The sequence below is a fragment of the Etheostoma spectabile genome, chromosome 3, assembly GCF_008692095.1.
Source record: "Etheostoma spectabile isolate EspeVRDwgs_2016 chromosome 3, UIUC_Espe_1.0, whole genome shotgun sequence".
NCBI lineage: Eukaryota > Metazoa > Chordata > Actinopteri > Perciformes > Percidae > Etheostoma > Etheostoma spectabile.
Window position 1 is genome coordinate 4,703,872 of NC_045735.1, and position 21,386 is coordinate 4,725,257.

General features: G+C 38.9%; 2 protein-coding genes across 2 annotated transcripts in view; both read left to right on the top strand.

Annotated features, from left to right (window-relative positions):
- The window catches only part of LOC116680849 (alpha-2-macroglobulin-like protein 1), a 76,152-nt gene extending 75,047 nt beyond the window's left edge, over nucleotides 1-1,105 (top strand). The window contains exons 5-10 of the mRNA XM_032509539.1: nucleotides 1-69; nucleotides 171-289; nucleotides 467-557; nucleotides 640-708; nucleotides 787-949; nucleotides 1,050-1,105. The exon at nucleotides 1-69 is cut by the window's left edge and continues 144 nt beyond it. Of these exons, the coding sequence (XP_032365430.1) occupies nucleotides 1-69; nucleotides 171-289; nucleotides 467-557; nucleotides 640-708; nucleotides 787-949; nucleotides 1,050-1,105 (567 nt within the window). The remainder of the gene's footprint in view (nucleotides 70-170; nucleotides 290-466; nucleotides 558-639; nucleotides 709-786; nucleotides 950-1,049) is intronic.
- Nucleotides 1-21,386, top strand: part of LOC116686830 (alpha-2-macroglobulin) — a 43,415-nt gene that overhangs the window by 17,061 nt on the left and 4,968 nt on the right. The window contains exons 2-25 of the mRNA XM_032511872.1: nucleotides 9,763-9,850; nucleotides 10,004-10,184; nucleotides 10,461-10,617; nucleotides 11,741-11,793; nucleotides 12,109-12,129; nucleotides 13,301-13,466; nucleotides 13,548-13,632; nucleotides 13,733-13,883; nucleotides 14,158-14,275; nucleotides 14,425-14,534; nucleotides 14,633-14,800; nucleotides 15,024-15,251; nucleotides 15,579-15,642; nucleotides 15,746-15,891; nucleotides 16,873-17,022; nucleotides 17,437-17,580; nucleotides 17,689-17,785; nucleotides 17,910-18,045; nucleotides 18,477-18,702; nucleotides 19,521-19,647; nucleotides 19,784-19,905; nucleotides 19,997-20,048; nucleotides 20,481-20,564; nucleotides 20,857-21,033. Of these exons, the coding sequence (XP_032367763.1) occupies nucleotides 9,765-9,850; nucleotides 10,004-10,184; nucleotides 10,461-10,617; nucleotides 11,741-11,793; nucleotides 12,109-12,129; nucleotides 13,301-13,466; nucleotides 13,548-13,632; nucleotides 13,733-13,883; nucleotides 14,158-14,275; nucleotides 14,425-14,534; nucleotides 14,633-14,800; nucleotides 15,024-15,251; nucleotides 15,579-15,642; nucleotides 15,746-15,891; nucleotides 16,873-17,022; nucleotides 17,437-17,580; nucleotides 17,689-17,785; nucleotides 17,910-18,045; nucleotides 18,477-18,702; nucleotides 19,521-19,647; nucleotides 19,784-19,905; nucleotides 19,997-20,048; nucleotides 20,481-20,564; nucleotides 20,857-21,033 (3,049 nt within the window). The 5' untranslated portion in view covers nucleotides 9,763-9,764. The remainder of the gene's footprint in view (nucleotides 1-9,762; nucleotides 9,851-10,003; nucleotides 10,185-10,460; nucleotides 10,618-11,740; nucleotides 11,794-12,108; nucleotides 12,130-13,300; nucleotides 13,467-13,547; nucleotides 13,633-13,732; nucleotides 13,884-14,157; nucleotides 14,276-14,424; nucleotides 14,535-14,632; nucleotides 14,801-15,023; nucleotides 15,252-15,578; nucleotides 15,643-15,745; nucleotides 15,892-16,872; nucleotides 17,023-17,436; nucleotides 17,581-17,688; nucleotides 17,786-17,909; nucleotides 18,046-18,476; nucleotides 18,703-19,520; nucleotides 19,648-19,783; nucleotides 19,906-19,996; nucleotides 20,049-20,480; nucleotides 20,565-20,856; nucleotides 21,034-21,386) is intronic.

Sequence of the window (21,386 nt, forward strand, 5' to 3'; positions counted from 1 at the left end):
AAGAATCTGCAGGGCGTGACAGGAAAGTACAGACTAGAGTTGAAGGGGACTGCATGTGCTGCAATACAGGTCAGTGGTTTAATGTACATAAACCACAATCCTGATGCTTCATACTGTACATTTGAGCAAGGTATTGAGATTCTAAACTTATGAATATTTTCTTGTGTTAGATTTCTCTTGTCTATAACGTCCCAACTCCTGCTGCTGATGCCACTTTCGGTGTTGAGGTTAAACCAGAGGCCGACTGCACCAGCAAAAGACCAAAACTCATTTTGAAAATAACGTCCCTGTAAGTAATAAACGAGCAGACCATGACATTGAAAACTCTGCATCTACCAGCTTGAACTATGTAACTGATGGATAGGGAGGAATATTTACAACTTGGTAGCTGAAACGGCACTATAACGGTAAATGGAGCCCATCCAAAGACCAGATTGACATCACATTTTTGTTACTTGCATTGCAGATATAGTGGAAAGGAGCCCAGTACAAACATGGTTATCCTGGATGTCAAAATGCTCTCTGGATTTGTCCCAGACCCAGAGTCTTTGAACATGGTGAGTGATTCCAGTAACTTTAACTGAGTAGTAGTTGTCAGTTGTTGTCATGATAACCCAGCTGATTAATGTCTCCTCACAGCTCAAAGGTGCCCTGCTGGTGGAACGTGTTGAACAAAAGGAGGATCATGTTCTGGTGTACATACGGGAGGTGAGAGAGATTTAAAGTGACAAACAAGAGATGATTCTCTCCAGATTTGTTACTGAACATGTGTTTTTCTTTCAACAGTTGACGAAGGACATAGGCATCAACCACAGCCTAACGCTCATACAGGACTACAAAGTACAGAACCTGAAGCCAGCCGTGGTCAAGCTCTACGACTACTACCAGCCAAGTAAATCAGTCCTCTCTAAACCTCATTCACCGAAGTCACAGCACACACTGCTCTGTGGTATCTGTACACAAATTTGAATAATTTATTGTATGGGCTATTGAACACAAATTAAGTTTTTAACTCTTGTTTCCCCAATCTCCTACTTTTTTCCCTAAAGGTGACCGGTCTGCTACAGAATACATCAACCCTTGTGTTGCAGGTAAAAAGCTCTAAAATATTTAACATACAGAAGCACTAATGTTTAACAATATTAAGTGCAAATTCTGTGACCTAAAACTAGGGATGCACCAATACTATTAAGATCAAGTACAGACATTTGGGTACTTGTTGATACTAAGAGTAATTAATAATCCCTCTCGGGTCCGAGGGTGTTTTCAGACAGAAATGATTTTGGCTTTCTGTCAATTAGAACCCAGCAGTATTTAGTGTCGTGCCTTTTTTTTTTTTCTATTAAAGTGCCAACAAATCATTATTCTTGAGATAAAAAGCCTAGTTTAGAATTAATGAGTCTGTCATTCACATGCACTATAAGTACTATGTGGCTTTACTGATCCAGTGGAGAGGATGGTTAGTTTATGCCAGCAGCAAAGTGCACAAGAGTTTGTCCACATAATTCAGAAGGGACTACACAAGAACCTTCGTTTTAGCTAGTTTGTGGAAAATTGTTGTTTACAGGGTAGCACTGGTTAAACAGTGCTATGTAGAAACCACATGCAGATTAAGATCACAAAGCGGCTTTGAAAACTGTTTCTGTGATGTGACCATGGATCTCTCGGCTCCAGTACAGAGAAGACTTCAAAACCATGTAACAAATTTGATGGTTTGATTCTGCAAACAATTACAATTTGTGTTGGTGTAGAGCCTAGTTGTAGTTTTACAGCCACAACTATCAACAGCTGGCATTGCTCCTCTCACGTCACCTATACATAACGGAGTTATTTTCTCATTGCTATGTGGTAGTTTGGTTGTAGTTTTATGACTAAAAGTACGACTACATGAGGACAGTGTCGGACCAATACCTGGTACTGGTTTGGTGCGTCACTAGCTAAAACCAAATTCGGCATACAACTAGTGTAGAATAAAACTCAAAGATTTGTAACAAGGAAACATTTTTGAACATTGTAGCAGTCAGAACTGCCCCTTCTCAACTCAAGCTGTCTGGTCGCCTGGGACACATTGGCTGGTGTTAGAACATGAGGCACGTCCCTGTTTGTAGCAAAGTCAGCTGTTGAAACTGTCAGCTGGTTGACAAATGGCAGTCCGAGGATACTTTTATTTTTGTCATACTGTTACATCTGGCCTCGTTTTCCTTAACCAGAGAATAGTGTTACTAAGGAAACAAACACTGAGTAAAATCCAGCTGATTAGATGTGACACCAACTCCCCTAAATGACGAAACTACTGACTAGATGGGAGAAATTGACCAAAGAGGGAGAGCTCTTGTCATATGGGGTGACCCCAGCTCAGCCGGTAGAGCACGTGCCCCATGTAGGAGAGTCCTTGGCAGCGTTTGAATCCACCGGTGGTGTATTTGCTGCATGTCATCACTTCTGCCAATTTCATGCCATGTTCCAGTCGCGCTATCAAATGAAGAAAAAATGCATATGATCCACATTCTGAACCTTGTTTTAATTTTCATCACTAATGAAAATTCCTATAATTTGCTACAAATTATATCCAGCGACAAAAAAGCTGAAAGTGGGTCTACAAAGTACTTGCTATGATGAGGATGTACTCATGTAGTTGCAGTGGTGTGAACTATCGGGTGTCAGAATGTTGCAAGTTGACCCTTGTCTTGGTAAGTATTTGGTATTGGTATTTGCTTTAAGTCTTAATGAATTTGTATTTTGCAGCTTGACGAGTGCGTGGTCAGTCAGTGAAGTCATCCAGAAGATTAATATTATGTACTTCCTGCGTCAACCCCTTACAGCTGTGGAATCGTCTGAAGTGAAATGCATGCATAATAAACGATAAGTGACAATGTCCTGCTTGAAACTGGTCTTTTGTTGAACTTTTTCCACTGTTTAAAATCTGTGCTGTATTTTTATTCAAAAGTTGTGCTGCTTAGTGTGGAAATGCAGTCACAAAAAGCAAAGTGTTCTTTAGATAAAAACTAAACTGACTCTTTGAGAATGTAAAAATCCCATCTTCTAAAGCGGTTGAAGCCACGTTTAGCAACTATATAAACTCTCAAACACTCAGGTCAATGGGCTGAGACAAATAACCCTTGTGCGCCCTCAAAACTGGAATGTGGACTGGTCAAAACTAAGCATAAAACCATGGTAACCTGGGGTCAGCAGGTAATGGTGTGTTGCAATTTTGCTTTTACCTTTAGAAAAGTTTTGCAGCTGAGAAAACCAGGAACATGTTCTAATACTGCTAAAGTATTTGAATTAGGTTAAATTTAAACCACCTTTACATGACTTATTTATACCAGCTGCAGTACTTTAGAAACTGGAATGTAAGAGGTGGTATGTATTACATATAAGTGCCAATACATGGCTGAGCTTGCACTACTTGTGATGGATTTCAATATTTTTTGTCAGTGAGAATGAAGAGGGAAGCCACTGCTGTAACACTTCCCTGTGTTGTCTCTAACTGGACGGTGATCAAATTGGCAAACGGTGCATCTGCAAACTCGACTTTGCTGACAAACTAAGGATCAATAATTTGCTACTAGTGAGTATGCACTTCTCACTCACTCAAACACGGTCAACCCTCCATTAGATGGAAACGGGGAACCAACAAGTGAGTCAAAGTACCTGAAATTGTAATCAAAACTTTACTTTGTAGACTACAGTATTTTACATGCTGATGAAAAAATATTTGAATTCCACACAGGGTCACACAACCACTAGAGGGCTCTAGTGCACACACCCTGGTGTCCAGGCTGAAGATGTGGGTTAAGGGCTAGGTTAAAGGTGACAGAAATTGAATCTTATCTGTCCATGTTCAGTGTGAAGTTTATGAGAGCCTCCACGGTGGAAAAAATCTGTGGTTTTGCTTTGAACTCTCTCCGATTAGTTCAAGTTTTACTCTCTTACGTCATTCTACATCATACATTTGAAGTTAAATCAAATTGTAATCTTTACAACTAACTTATTTGACCTGTATTTTTTTTTTTTTAACTCAATTTCCTGTTTAATTTGATTTCCTGTAAGTGTTGTGGCTCACTCTTTTTCTGACAAATTAGTTGGGGGCACTATAGAGAGACATTGAATTATTTTAACACAGATGTTTAAGTTGAACAGTTTAAAGAGTTAAAGATGTTTGCTACTGCATTTCTGTCGTTTACACGGTTTGCATTCAGTAAAAGTTAAAGGGTAAGGGTCACGCATGCTATCTCACCTAAACAGACCGGTTAATGCACATTAGGCTGTCTGGTGGACAATGCATTGATTACACACAAAATGGGACTTATTGCTGCCTCAAATCAGCAATTGGTGATGTACTATGATTGATGCGTTAATTAAAGTTGAGGTTTTTATCCGCCATTATTGTTCTGTTTGCTACAGTACTTCTATTTCTTGCCCTTCAACAATCAGCTTTACTCTACAATAATGGTAATGTAAATATTGCATTGTTACAAAGAAATACAAGTTCAAGTTTCATAATAGGGTCGGTGGCGTGGACCTTTTTTCCACAACAAATACTTTCACTTGTCATAGCAGCAAGCACATAGTCAAGTTTAGTTAACTTGATCTTCAATTCAACAAAATATGCCAGACGTAGATATATTGACCATATGTTTTTCCCCAACCCACAAGTATAATATAAAAGAGAAGAAATATAAACCAATAAGGTTAATAAGATAAGTAATATATACATTAAAAATTAAAGATAAGTAAAATGTGCAAATAAAAGATATAAATAATAAATTGAGGTGTCGCCAATAAGATTAAAAAGATAAGTAAAATGTGCAAATAAGAGAGATAATATATATGAATATAATTAAAAAATATGCTATGTACAATACAATAATAAATCAAAATAAATTGAGGTGTCACTAAGTCTCTGTTCCATCAAGTGTGCCATTCTAGTGAGCCAGTATGCAAAACACCATCCATAAATTCAGAAACCCAAATAATTCACCTTCCAGAAACATGAGCAACTGTTTGAAGTACTTTTCCCTGAAAGGATCCTTTCAGAATAGCTACACCAGCAGAAGTATTATTACCATAAACCATCCATATATTATCTCCCTATTTACTTTTCTAAAAATTTTAATCTAAACCTAAGGCATGCATTTCTTGAATGAAAAATCTGTTGTCGTATACTTGCAACAAATGAACAAAGTGACAAAGACAAGTTGAACAAAAAAGAAAAGTATCTAGAACAATATGAGTCTGTGCAAAATGCTTTTCTTCACCTTTTAAACATTGAAAATCTTATTCCTGTTTGTTGCAATTTATTAGTGGCTGGTAAAGAAATTGTAGGTGGGGCTGTTTGTGCAGGGGCTCTGGGGGTCCTGCCCCAGAATTCTTTTTGAATTTCATAGATGTGATTTCCTGCGTTCTGGTGCATTTTACAGAGATCCCAAATGATTCACAAGGATAAGTTTGTGTGTGGAAATTCCACTGTTTCACACACATCAACTCTGCTCTTTTGCAATATTCATTCCCACCTTTGCTGTCATATAATTTTCGTACATCTCATCTGGGATACATTACTATCTAGACCACAATCTGTACTAACTGTGTATGGACTCTTTCCTACATTTCAGCATTTGTATAGTCTGGCTATTGATGCATATTGTGTTTATTTCTGAGCTAAAGCACTACCTACACCACTATTTGCACTAAATGTATATTGACTCTTTACTATACTCAGCATTTAGACTATTTGTGTTTACTTTGTTATAACTATCTACATATCTACACATCTACATCACTAACTAGAATTAACTGTACATTTTATCTATATTACATCACTACGTAAATGTCAAAAAACAGTGAAAATTGTAGTTTGCAGACTACAAACTACAATTTTCACTGTTTTTTTTACTTTAGCTGCCAGGGAACATTTGAATGTGATGAAGAAGCTGCCATGTTGCCTCATCCTCCTGGACCACAGTTCAGGCTGAGCAGGGTAATCCTTCTCGCTGCTGGGCATGTATCATCCAGCTCATATGTTAAGTGCTGATACAGTAGTGGACCAATACTTGGATAAGAAAGGCTTGCAATATGTAACTTCAACAAGTATATCTGCTTCATGCAATTTGGTTTTAATAAAGAACTCCCATACCATAATCATCTGACTTTTGAAAGTTTACAAATATAAAAGAAACTGTATTAATAATGTATGTGCTCTTTTTTTGTATAAAAAAAGGTGTAGGCCTATAGGAGGATTCAGACAGCTTGTGGTTTATTGCTAAAATTTTTACAGCAAGCCACCTTTGCTGATTCAGATTTGCCACTTGAGTCCAAAGCACCATATGATACAACATGCACCAGACTCTGTGTGTATGTGGATGTACTTTAAACAAAACGAAGTGAAAAACAAAAGGTTCAGGGTTGTAACACGTCAGCATTAGTCCTTGCATGTCGCCTCTAATTCTGTGCAGGCTGCTGCTCCATACAATGGTAGTTCATATCTTTAAATAGGATATTGATGCAGGACTGGTAACGTTTTATTTACAATTTACAACAATATACATATATATATACATACATGCACACACGCGCGTGTGCACACACACATCCTCTCCTCTTGCTCTGTTACACCGTGGTATTGTTCACATCGTGTTCATCTTATCTTCCACCGTTTGACCGTTGTAATCTCTTCTTTCGTGTCACGTACTTCTTGGAAAGAAAACATACAACATACGTGGCTCCTACAATCAGTATAGCAAGGCTGTTGGCATTTTATTTAATCTTTTTGGCCACAAGCCTTATTTGCATCTCAGAAAGAGTGGGCTTCATTTTCCCTTTTTTGTAGCAGGTGTAGGCCTGCTTGGCGCTGAGTCTGGGGGTGGGGTCACTTCTGAGTCAGTGTTAGTGTGAGTGCATATCTCCCGCTTTCATCACTTCCATGATGTCATCTGTCAACTTTTTTTTGAGGAGAATGTGACCAACTTGTGGATTTTTTTTTTTACCTTGGTCTCTTGTTCTTAGTCAGTTTTCCAAGTTAACTATCTAGACTTCCGTTAGCGTGTTCGTCTTTGTTGGTGTCAGTTGTCTGAGTTAGCTAGCGCGACTCCCGTTAGCTTGTTCGCCTTTATTCAGTGTTGCCAAGTCCGCTTATTATAAGCGACTTTGGGCTTGTTTTTTTGTAAAGTCGCTTACAAATATTGGTTGTCGCGGGTTGCGGTTTTTTTGGGCTTGTCACTAAAGTGTGGTTGCTTATTGGGCTTGTTGTTCCCAGCTTGTCCTTGCCGGTTCGCTCGATCCGCCCCTTCCCCATAAACACGATAGAGAGCAGCGTTATTTCCCGCCCCTTCCTGCTTCTAATTGCCTGACCCCCGATGGAAACGAGTACCCGCATCAGGGCAGAGCAGGCAGTCTGTTGTTTCTGGTTAGGAAAATGCGCGAGTTGCAATTGATGGTGAGTGGACTGTAGGAGAGGGTTTGGAGGAATAAATGCCCCGGGATAAAGTGGGAGAAATACGGGAAGAAATATAATAAAGACTGGAGAAAGAGAAAGGAGGAAAAGAATGGATTCAACCCGTCGTGGGGAACAACTCAAATCACGTGAAAAAAGTGTCTATTTCAAATCCCATCAGTTTTCTAATGTAAATAATGTAAAAGGTGGTTAACTCCTCCTGTGGTCGTTGTCCCTGAAGCTTAGGGAGAAAATACAATTAAATAAACTCTACCGTGTGTACAGTTTACCAATTTGTCCACATGGATTGTAAAACCGTGAACACAGTTTATTTATTTTTCTCTTCCAGGATCTTAGGGGGGCTCCGTAGAAAAAGTCGCTTATTTTGGGCTTGTTTTCACAGGCCTGGTTGCGTATTTGTCTCGCAAGATCTGGCAACACTGCCTTTATTGTCAGTTGTCGGAGTTAACTATACTCTCGTTGGTCTTGCAGCAAATGTAGAATATGAACGGTCAGAAAAGGGTCAGTGATGGTCACAAGATTTTGCTTCAAGTAAATTTCACTTTGAAGGTGAGAAAAAACATTTTAAACTTTAGCAACGCAATTTGCCAACAGTTGCTGGCGCCATCTTTTCCAGCCCCACAGGTCACACCGTGTCAGGTCTGGAGGAGGCTATGTGATGTTAGCTGTTCACTGAATATGACGTATAAACCTCACCCATTTCTAGCACTTAAAGGAATGTTTTGGATATCTGTCACCCTAGGGTCCTTTGCACCACGACTTCGAGCCAAACAACCCCCCAGAAGCTTTTTTCACCTGCGTTGAACATTGGGCGAGTTAGTGTTATTAGCTGATTAGCTTTGTTTGGGTGCTAATGGAACCAACTGTGTATCTTGTAAATTACGCCACTAATAATGCTCAAAATTATACCAACCTTCTACTGTAGTACAAATAGGTCATGTACTCATAAAACAATGGATTGGAAAGATTTTAAGTACACCAGGAGTTTATTTAATTAACACTTGCCGGCTGGCTTCTGCTCTCTGCTGCTAGCGCTACTGGCAGTAAGACAGGGCTTAAGGACATCTACAAATTGCAACACCGAAAAGAGAAACAACAAACATATTTATTAATTTAATGATTAAATAAGGTAGTGTCTCCAAACTTACCTCAATTATAACGTGTCTCTTGTTAGTTGTACTACAGCACTTACTTTAAAAAAATAAAATAAAGTAGTAGTAAATAAATAAAGTAAAATAATAAATGTTTGTTGTATCTCTTTGTTTCACTCCACTGAGCTAGACTTTTGCTTTGGTCTTTTAAACGCAGAATCTGTTACATTTTTGTAGATGGTTTGATGTGGGCCAAAACTGTTCACAAACTTGATTAAAAAAGAACCGCAGCAAGTAACAACACCTTGCATCTTTTTTTTGTGCTTTTCCACCTTTAATTTTTGACAGGACTGTTAAGTGAGAAAGGGGGAAGATGTGCAGGAAATCAACACAGGTCGGATTCGAACCCGTGACTTCTGAGTCGACGCATGAACCTCTCAGTACACATGTGCGCCTGCTCTTCTACTGAGCCAACCTGGTCTCACATTGAAGCTTTGTTAAATTTGCACATCTTAAATGAGATATGTGAAGTACTGCAGACTGATTCAGTAAAAAATATATTTTATAATTACATTATTATAGAAACTTAACTTTCTGGATTCCAATACTGCCTAATTAAACCGTAAATTTTCCAGGGGGTGATGCAGCACCTGCAGCACCCCCACTGTCAGACCTTGTGACTTTTCTTACACTTTCTTTCTTGGACCCCGTTTCTTCTCCAGCACAGGGAGATTTATCTTCACACAACACATGCCAGGGTTGAGGCCACTGTGCTTTGTCTTGTCTTTATTTGCTCTTTCACACAAAGCGGTACATTCTGTCCCTGATTCACTCGTTATTATTACACAATGTACTTAGCTCGAGGCCGCTGTGACCCTAACTATCTTATATTTACTGCTCAAGCTAAACCATCTGTGCGTCAGTTTTCTTTGTTTGGCGAACCACTGTCTCTATGAAAGGACACAACTCTGTACAATAAGCATACAGCAAAACACACTTGGTCTCTTACAGAAACCTTTTACATTCTTATCATATTTATCTGCAATTAGTGAGAACATTATTCAACACCTTACACACCACAACATGAATGTATGTCTATAAATGATTGAATGGGTTACCTTAAAATCAGATAGAGAGGATGTATGGGTGCATTTGTGGGCGTGGGATTCTTTATCAGAGACTATTAAACAGATGCTGACTCAAGATCATCTCATTCAGTCATGGGTCGTCCCGGGATTCAGATGTGGACATGGAGACTGTGTGTCTTCTTGAGCTGGATGTGCGTGGGCCAAGCGGTGTCAGGACCGTAAGTTACCTCTACACTTAAAAAATAGTAATAGCCTGTGGTTAAATGAATTGATCATGGGTAAGGATTTTATACTGCATAATCTTCTGGGTTGGGGTTGTCTCCATGTCAGATCCAGTGAGATGTCTACTGTATGTGTGTCTGTGTCTGTAGGCAGTACATGGTAGCCATTCCTGCAGTTCTTGAATCTGGAGCTGAGACCAAATTCTGTGCGAGTCTCCTGCAGCCCATAGAGACGCTGGAAATGAGAGTCACTCTGATGTCCCAAGAGAGGAATACAACCCTTCTGAAGGAGACGTCCTGTAGAGAATTTCATACCTGCATTAACTTTAAGGTCAGTGGCTTCCCGGATTTGATTTGCTCATTTCCATGAAATGTGTTGAAAAAATGAATTTGTAAAACATTGATGGGATTTCATAACACATACAGACACAAACAGATTTGAAAAGGAAAGCACACAATATTAATAATAAATAAACTGTGTAAACTGCTGTTGTAATATGTGATTTTAACCATTCAGATGATAACAGATCAAGTTAAATATTAATTTCATCATTTTTAATGGGATGTATGACTCTCTTGGTGTCTATAAAATATATTTCTGTCACAGGTTCCTTTAGTGCAGGATGAAGTGGTGCAGAACTTGGAGGTGGTGGTACAAGGCAACACATTCTACTCTAGAGAAGTCAGAAAAGTTAAGATCAAAGTCTATAAACCAATGACATTCATCCAAACAGATAAACCAATCTACCTCCCAGGACAAACAGGTAATTTGGAGTTGATGGGTTTTTACTTGATTCATGTCTGTTTATGTGCTTTTTGATTCTATGTTTAGTTACTTATGTAGATTACATGACTTTGTGTTTGCTTATAATACTGAGGTGAGATTCCTTCCACAAGCCTCAAGCTTTTTCCTCACCTGCACAGCTTGCTTTTTTTCTTATGTTGTCCTGTTAATGCCACTTTGTGTTATTGTGCAAATAAATCAAATCAAAGATCTAACATAGTACACAATATGGTACCATACATAGACAAGTTTCCTCTTTACAAATTGCAGTGCATGCAGCACTGTGTAGAACATGTATTGCCATAATATCAAATCTTTTATATCGACATTCCCAGGATTTAAAAATGAAGCCACACAATGATAGAAATCTGTTGTCCTTGACTTACTATTAGCGCTAACATATAATGAGAAAGTAATTGTGCCCCAGAATATCAGGAGTAATATTTACAGACCATAGAGGTTAAAATCACAGAAGCCTAGAGATTGCCATAATATCAAATCTTTTATATCGACATTCCCAGGATTTAAAAATGAAGCCACACAATGATAGAAATCTGTCGTCCTTGACTAACTATTAGCTCTAACATATAATGAGAAAGTAATTGTGCCCCAGAATATCAGGAGTAATTTTGGCAGACCATAGAGGTTAAAATCACAGAAGCCTAGAGACATGTTAGCATGTACAGTGTATAGATAATGTTAGTGTAAATAAAATTACTGCTTTTTCCCTGCTGCAGTTGAGAGCCCAGAAGTCCCCACATTCTGGATATGATAGTAATGGCTCACATTGACAATATTATTTAGAATGAGGTATCTCATCTCAGAATTAGTGCTATTCCTTAACTGCAGTTTCTGTGCAAAACTATCCAGCACCTTATTGAAATCCAAGGCTGTGTCCAGATTCCTAAACGTTAATAGCTAATTATGCACACTGAGCTGAAAGTGAGGTTTCTTTCTTGGGATATTGGGATATTTCCACTGATTTTTTTTTATAACCTTTCTTTCAAATTTGTAATATCTCAGTTAACAGACCTTTTAGGATGTTTAACACTACTGTAGAAGAGCTGTAAAGGCTTCATGTAATCTCTCTGCATGTCTCTCAGTGCAATTCAGAGTCGTCACACTGGACACCAAGTTTAAACCTGTCCATCAGCTGGTGAGTGTTTGAACAGTCTTTCCTTTCTTTAGGTCTCATTCATAAACAGGTTTGAAGGTTGTTGACCCAGTGATAAATCCATTCCAACACATGTATCTCATTTTTCAACATTTTGTCACACATTATCCCATTTAATTGAAAATAACTGTGGTATGTATACTAAATATAACAATAGAACTGTATTTATTTTCTCTAGAAGAACTATAAAACAGAATAAATATAAGAGCTCCTGTCTTTAACTCGTTAGGACACTGTGTGATGAGAGGAATACAAAGCAGCTTGTGCTTTAACAAATCTTTCTTTGTTTCTTTACAGTACGATATAATTGAAATTGAGGTAAGAGTACCATCCACTCTTTAACATACTGGAATTTTTTTTTAATTTTCTAATACAAATACCTTAAAACAAAATGCTCCAGTTAACTTATTAGGCTTATTAAAAGTCAAGCATGCTAATCTCCTAAAAACATGAAGTGATTTATAAGGTGTCGGGCCCAAGCTTTATGGAACGTTTCACTGATTCTGTTATCAAATGTGAGAAACATCGTGTGGAGGCCTATTTTACAACTTGAACAAGACATTTATTAATGATGAGAGTCAAGTGTAAGAATTCATGGGTAACCTTGGACACCAAAAATCTTGTTTTACAGGCTGCATTTTCAGATTTTTCTCTTTTCCTTAAGTGTTTGACAAAAATCTTAACTCAAGCTCCTTTGACGAGCATTTTCTGAAGATATTAACAGCCTCTAATGTTCATCAGTAGGTGGCAGTTCAGTTTTTTATTTATTTGCATTGCGCAAAATCCATGACTAGCTAATAAAAGCTAGTAAGTGGACCACATCTTAGGATGGATTTGTCATGCTACATAAAGCTTGCTAAAGGAATTAAAACAACTATTTTTATACACTACCGGTCAAAGGTTTGGGGTCACTTAGAAAGTTCCATTGCACTCCAATGTAGACAGAAAACCACCTGAGATCAGTTGTATTGTTTCTATTTTTACCAGTGCAGCAGTTTTCCATTTACAGTATGTGCTTACATAATTGCAAAAGGGTACTCCAGTGTTTTTCTAATTAGTTTTTTTTTTTTTTTAATGATATCAGATTAGTAAACAGAAAGTGCCTTTGGAACATTGGATGATTTTGCAGATAATGGGCAATGTAAATGTAGCCCCCCACTCAGATCAGCTGGTATTCTGTCTATAATGGAGTGGTATGGAAATTTGTAAGTGACCCCAAACTTTTGACCGGTAGTGTACCTTTGCAACAACTTTGTACAAATGCCAGTTATACACTAAGACCAATACATCTGCAACTGGGCACTGATAATAGCCTGCCAGTACACTTGTGTGTATGCTTCAGGTTTTCATATTTTTCTTGCTCATACAATTTTACACCAAACCATGGCCAGTTTTATCTGCCACCTTATTGAAGGAGAAGAAGAAATACCGCTCTTCCTATATTTAAGAGTTTCCTATTGTCACTGTTCTTCTTTACTTCACTTAACAGGATTCTACCAGCAACAGGATTGGACAGTGGCTGAAGGAAACCTCCAATAGTAAGATATTGCAGCTTTCTTACCCCTTGAACTCTGAGGCCCGTGAAGGAGCCTACCAAGTTACTGTATCGATTGGGTCGGATAAAATACATCACAGCTTCAAGGTGGAAAAATACGGTGAGTTACATTTTTACCATCCAATTTGATGGTCAAATGTTTAATGAGTAAAGAATGCTAATAATCCCATTTCACCCCTAGTTTTGCCTAAATTTGACCTACAAATAAATGCAGCTGATGAAGTAAGCATTAATCAGGAAGTAGTCAAGGCTGAAGTATGTGCAACGTAAGTAAAAGCTATTTCGCTCATTACTCTTAAATATTGTAAAATAAGTACAGATTAGGGAATTGTTACTTTTCAATGTTTTTTTTCTTTATCTATTTAGGTATACATACGGCCAGCCTGTGCCGGGCAGTGTTGACTTCAAGGTGTGCCGACCTATAGATGCCAATGTTGGTATACCCCTTGTACGCCCTCCTGAACATCCAGAGGGAATCCCGGAAATCCAGATGCCTTGCTACAAGGAGACCAAGCAGGTACAGTAGCTATGGTAACAGTCTAATGAAGTAAGGTGCATAGACCTTACATATCCTCCTATATAATGTACACATTTAAAACTACATACTGTCATCTCTTTTGTCAGTCTAATGTACAAACTGAGGGGCGTAAAGGTTCGTCTTTACACAAAGGAGATAGTAGTAATAAAGATTTGATAGTTAAAAGTTATTAAGAAGTAATAAAGGCATGACATGTGGAAAGTTTGAAACATCCATCACTTTCATTTTTTCTTATTTTATTGTTCTTTTCTAGACTGACAGGAGAGGCTGTGCCACTTTTATCTTCACTATGTCAACTTTCACGAAAATTGCGCAAAAGGCACTTCAAGATGTACTGCAACTCACTGCAAACATGAAAGAGGAGGGAACAGGCAAGTCATAAGATATATTGTACTTATATTTAAAGAAGACTTAGTATGTTATTAGTATTAGTATGTTAGTATGTTTATAATGACACAATTACTATGCCATGTATTGAAACAATATGGTGTAAACATTGCAACATGATTGTCTTGTACAGGTATTTCACGCTCACAAGAGAAGACTACAGTGATTTCATACGTTGTTGGAAAGCTAACTTTCACTGACACTCCCAAGATTTATGACAAAGGATCAAATTTGGAAGGAAAAGTAAGTGCATTTGGTCTTCACTTCTTCAATGTGATTATAGACACAGTGTAACTGAAGCAATGTGCATTCTCGGTGATACAACATTGTTCTTCCAACAGGTTAAAGCCGTTGATTACAATAATAGACCCATTCCTGACATGCCGGTGTTCCTGTTTGAGGGGGAAAGGTGGTCATCGCGTTTGTTACAGAATCTCAAAACCGACAGAGATGGTGTTGCCACTTTCTCGTTAAGCACTGCTGACTTTAAAGGGGACATCCAATTACAAGTAAGAAGTTAGACTGAAACTACAATCTGTAACCCAACATTTATCATAAAGCTGACAACAGTCTAAATCTTACACCTCAAATGGTTTCTCAATATGCTGCAACTGACCAAGGTGCTATATGGAACAATCTGTCTATAACAAATTGTCATGGCTGTAAAAACTGAAGCTTTCTTCTACTTATCTGTCATAATCTCAGTGTTTTTATATTCTCTCTGCTTTCTAGGTTAGTGACACACCGACACTGGGCTACCCTCCTTACAGAACGCCATACTATGATACTAACGATCACAAAGTGTCTTTGGCCACACTTTCTTCTCCGGATACTAAATCAGTCAGCTCTCTGGATGTGAAGAAGAAGGATGAACCACTTTCCTGTGACAAAGAAGAAGACATCTTCATCCAATACACCATAGTTGGAGAGGCCCACAGCTTTGTGGATGTGATCTATCTGGTGAGTGGTTGAACTGTTTTCCTGTCTCCACTTCCAGAGACATGGACATGGGGAAGACGTTTTTCAATACAACCTTTACATAACAACCCACCCTGTTTAGGGAAACGGATCAAAATTGATGCACCAGATTATTTATTTTTTTTACATACTTTCGAGCCAAAACCAGGCAGCAACATTAGCAATAGTGCAACTCAACTACTGTTGCTGCTGATCTTACCTTTGAATAACTCCTCCTTTTTCAACTGCTAACTTAACATGCCAGAACCTCACAGCAGACAGGGCTTGTTGCGTTACTCATTCTTTGTCTTTTTCTTTCAAATTTCCCAGGTCTTATCAAGAGGAGTCATTGTTTTACAAGGATTTAAACAGGTCATAGTCGGAAATAAATTGGGTAAGCAAAGTGACTTCTCTTAAAATGATCCTTATAATTAGCATGGCCAATCTATTGATGTATGGAGGCATGTGAGTGATGATTGTTGTTCATGTTGTTTCAGTGAATCAGGGCGAGGTGTCCTTTAAGCTGGCAGTGTCTCCAGACATGGCACCAGATGTCCAGGTTGTGGCTTACGCCATCCTCCCCAGTGAAGCTTTGATCGCCAACAGCGCTGACTTCTCTACTGAGCAATGCTTCAGTCACAAGGTCCGCCTGAGAAAAACTGAGACATGTGGCAAATGCTGTCAGATTTTAGGTGCAGAATCAAAGTGTCTATACAGCATGTAGCCTTTTCTTGAAGAAACAAAAAAAACGGTTATATGACATTTTTTGGAGAAAAGAAGAAAGAATCGCACTGAAATGAATACATTAACCTCTTATATGTTGTCATTTTCTTTCAAATTTCCATTTCTGACTCTATTGTATGGGTAGGGTGCTATTATCCAAATGCAGTCTTAGGTAGTTATACTAACACAAATTAATTTTGCATTAAGCCTTTCCTTTGTCTGATGTCAGTGTGTGGAAATCAGTGTTAAGTTCAGTAAGCCGATTTTGGTGGAATGGATTATTTATATAAATGTTTAATAACTGCAGCATTTATTCTAGGCTCTGACTCTGTCACTCCTTGAAAGGATGCACCAACCCTTGGCAGAGCAGCCAATGTGGACTTACAGTTATATCATAACCCCCAAATCACAATAGATACATTATGAGCAATTAATTAAGCGTCGGCAGGACCAACTGCCATGTGGCCACTCCACTGGCAGGAAAATGCTTTCTAGTGAAATTGCTGTGGGCCTGGCATGAGGCAATTTCCCTGCTAGGCACTTCTGACCACCAGTGTAAGTAAGTCAACTCAAAGGAAAGATCAGTGATTTCATTAAAAAGCTCTTCTGATGGGACGACCTAATGCACACCCGGTGGAGTATGTGCCCCATACCAGTCCTTGGTAGCGACCCGGGTTGAGTCTGACCTGTGGCCCTTTGCATGTCGTCCCCTCTGGCTCTCCCCCATTTCCTACTATCATAATCAAATACAATTTCCCCAAAAAAAATATTCTTTTAAGAACAGGCCATCTGACTAAAAATCATTCTGGGAGAGAAAAAATGTGTCAGGTTGAAAAGATCCCAGGTTGTCATCTACCACTAAAGTCCAGGCGGTGAGATATGTCTTTTCCGATTGTGTCAGGTGTCTCTGGAGTTTTCTCCGTCCTCGGCTGTCCCAGGAGAGGAGACCATCATGCAGGTTACCACCCAGCCAGAATCTCTGTGTGGTGTGAGCGCTGTTGACCAGAGCGTCCTCATCAAGGAGCCAGGGAAGACTCTGGATGCAAACAAGGTAACGACTGGAATCAACCAAAAGTATGTTATTTGTTACCTCTGCAAAATCTTTTGCATATTTATCATCATCCATTTTTACTTTACTGTTATCTGCTTGTACCATGGTTAATCTTTCTTCATTTTCTCCCTCTATCAGTTGTAGAAAAGCTGATTGTTCTTTTTACCCAGTTGTAAGCATGCTGTTATGAAAATGCTATGGCATAAGGTTATGATCACATCTGTGAGGTGTAGCCCTCTGTAAGAGTCTGCCTTATGAATAAAGGCAATGATTTGACAATTATACTTTACATCCACATTTGAAGATATAAAAGTAGTTAGTGACCTTAGTGACCTAGAGTTTCCCAATTGTCAGATCTTCATAGACCATCAAACATTGTTAGTTTATAACTTTGAACCAAACCTTTCTTTTCAGATATTTCAGTTGTTGCCGGTCACAAAAATGTCCTATATTCCATATGACGTTCAAGATGGTGAAGAATGTTTGGAAGTGAGAAAGAGAAGTATTTTGCCATTCCCCAGCGGTGGTGGGACAACTGATGCTTATACAGTCTTCCAGGTACGTCCTGCACAAATGAGTGTAAAAAATAAAAAAATGTCATAATAGGTTATTGCATTTACATTTCTTAACTTTTCAGTAATGCCTTTTTATTGTTGTAATATCTAGAATGTAGGGATGAAGATGGCAACAAACATGATTATCCAAAATCCTTCATGCATCAAATACCAAGGAATAGAATACTACCAGAGCTGTGGTCGCTTTGGTGAATTTTTTTTCCTCCATCTAGTGATGCATGCTCAATGTTTACTTACTCATTAAAACAAGTCAGTGTGGCATTGCTTTGATTTTTACTTAATGTAGAATGATCTACTTTCTTCCTACCATAGACATAAGGAGAGAGGGAATGGCAGCAGGTGTCCCTGCCATGGTCAATGGAGGTGCTGCAGCTCCTAATAAACCACCAATAGTGACAGTCCGCACTTTCTTCCCTGAGACCTGGATTTGGGACTTGGTGGAAGTTGGGTGAGTTTTTGCTGCAGAGGGTTTTGATGGACATTAATGGTCATAAATCCTGCTGTCTCCCTCCACACATGAACGGCAGGAAACTGATTTACTGACACTACTCCTAAGCTTTGAGTCCAGTTTAATTTATTTTAGCAGAATGCATTAGTGATTTTACAAGCGCTTTCTTTTAAAATTGTGTACTGGCAATAGTCTTTTTGGGCTGGAGTCTACATGAAACCCAGTATAACATGCATTTATTTGAGTTTCTGAGACCTCAAGGACGCAGCATGTGGAAAAATTTTACATTTCCACATTCTTTTTAGGTATCTGTAATGTGGTGGTGTTACTGCAATTAAGTCTACACATTGTTTTGTTTTTTTGTTTTTTACTATTCTGACTCATGGGAGTATGTTAAAGTTCATCCTATGCTTCTGTTTCTGCTGATCCAGAGAGTCTGGAACGAAGAACGTGCCCCTCACTGTCCCGGACACCATCACCACCTGGGAGACGGAGGCTTTCTGTCTGTCCCCTCAAGGTTTTGGCTTGGCTCCACGTAAAAACATCACCGTCTTCCAGCCCTTCTTCCTGGAGCTCAGCCTGCCCTACTCCATCATCCGGGGGGAGAACTTTGAACTGAAGGCAACCATCTTCAACTACCTGACCAGCTGCATCATGGTAATTTATTAATTTTTTACATGACCTAAATGCTAAGTTAACATGCTAACATTCCTGCTATGCTAACATGCTGATGTTTAGCAGGTGTCACGTTTACCATTTCGCCCATCTTAGTGTGTTAGCATCTAAATTAGCTACTTAGCAGGAGTGGGAACATTTCTTGATTCTCTCTAGAACAATTCAATGCTTGATTCTGATAAGTTAATAATTGATAATTTAGGAAACTATCTCCATACAAAGACAAATCAGAAAACAGAGTTACTGAAAGAGGATGGAATAATGGACAACAAAGTTTAGGCAAAAGAGCAGACTGTTCATCTACTTTATCACATTAAATCTGACCACCTCGTGTTTCATGTTCTAAGAAGCCAATTCTCCACCTTTAAACATGACTGAGCCTCTGACATGGAAGATCACTGCGAGAGAAGGTGACTTTCACAATCATGTGTAAGGCTTAAGCAGGAAAGGACTACAAAATAAAAAACCTCAGTTGACAAAACATTTCATTACAATTTGTGTCTGATTCTGAATTCATGTTTTGTAAATCTTTTAATCTGGAAAACACTTAGTGCTTATTGCTTGAAAAGTGCTGTACACATTTATTATTAAGATTGTAATAGTTTTCAATGTGGATTCAAAGGCACCTTTTTAAAACATTGCAACCTGCACCAATGAGAACTGAAACAATGGAAAAAAAAAGATTGCTGTTCAACCCACCTCTGTAGCCGGTCCTGTCAACTCACTCACCAAGGTTCTAGTAGGTTCTTGCATTTGTCATAAATCTCCAATTTTTAAATATATTATTCTCTCTTGAACAGGTCTCTGTGACTCCAACCCCCTCCTTACATTACACCCTCACCCCCCTCTCTCGTGACCAGTACACATCCTGTCTGTGTGGCGGTGAGCGCAAGACCTTCAGCTGGACCATGACCCCCTCAACCTTAGGTGAGAGTCAAGCTTTCATCCACAAGGCTGTTGAGGTGGAGGAGCCCTTTTTGATCTCTGTGAAATCAGTGAGATCCACTTTAGTGACAAAATGTTGTTGATCTGTATCAAGTTTCACGCGGTTTGTTCTTTTTAGGAGTTGTAAATGTGGCAGTGAAGGCTGAGGCTGTGTCATCCCCAACTTTATGTCACAATGAGGTTGTGAGCGTGCCTGAAAGGGGACGAATTGACGTGGTCACACGACCTCTCATAGTAAAGGTTGGTGCCTTAAAAACAAGATGACAGAAAATGTTTATCCATTAACCAAATGGAAGCTCTGTGTAACTCACATTATTTCTTCCCCTCTCAGCCTGAGGGAATTGAGATAACAAAGACCTTCAACTGGCTGCTCGACCCAAAAGGTCAGTACGGTTTACAATAGGCATGGCCCATCAAACAGGTGAAAAGACAAATACTGGAAGTGGAGTAGATTGCATGTTAAAAAATTTAATGGAGATATTCACTACTTGCAGATAGCCCTTAGTTTCAGTGTGATCATGGCAGATTTGTCAAGTTTAGTCCAAGTGTGTCAGATTTACTGTCATTAAATACATTTTTACCAACCTAATGAAAGAACCCTCCAGTTTTCAGACTGATCTTAATCCAGTCTGACCTGTTTCAATACATGATCCACTAACTGTAGGTTTAATCTAAAAGACATCTTTGGTTTAGTGCTGTTTCTCTCTTCTTTTTTTATTGCTGAGTGTTTGTTCTCTCTCTCTCTCTCTCTCTCTCTCTCTCTCTCTCTCTCTCTCTCTCTCTCTCTCTCTCTCTCTCTCTCTCTCTGTTCGCAGGGGACGTTTTGACAGAGGAAATATACATTGAACTCCCTAGGAACATGATTGATGGATCTGCCCGTGCTTCAGTATCAGTCCTTGGTGAATTCCTTTTTTAATAAATTAATTTTAATTGAGAGTTGCTTTAATTTTCTTTTTAAGAAGTGAAAAGGCTTGGATAAATAACCAATCGGATTCCTTTTCATTCTGACCACAAACTGAAGTCAAAATACAAAGTGAATTTATACCTTCAACATATTACAGTAAATTAGTTTCATTGACAAAAGGTGGTATGACAACATAAGAACATACAGTTTGTCTTTCAAGCCCCATTAGAAAGTAAAGGTCAGGTTAGTTGCGTGTTCAGTCTCAGTGATTCTGTGTTTTTGGGCAGGTGACATTCTGGGCCGGGCCCTGAAGAACCTGGATGGGCTGCTGCAGATGCCGTATGGATGTGGTGAGCAGAACATGGCACTCCTCGCCCCAAACATCTACATCCTCGAGTACCTGAAAAACACACAGCAGCTGACCCCAGCCATCAAGGAAAAGGCCACCAACTTCCTGACCAGTGGTGAGTCTCCGTTTTACTTTGGTAGCTAAAAGATCACGTATGCCAAATCTACCGTCTGCTACATTCTGGTGCTGGTGTCAATATAATGAGCAGCGTGCATAATTGCTTAACAATGCTCGTCATTCCAATTAGAGACTACAGATCAGGGACACCCTGCTGGCCTCTGGGTTACGGTGCTGACAACAGGGCCCCACCTTAACTTCTAGGCCAGCAGGAAGACCTTGTTGCATGTCACTCTTTTTTCTCTCCTAATTTCCTGTCATCTTTTTGACGTCAGCTGTTGACTCAAATACAGTTTTTTATTTGTTTTTTTACATCTGTACATTCACACTTACAGAGCTCTTTTTAAACAA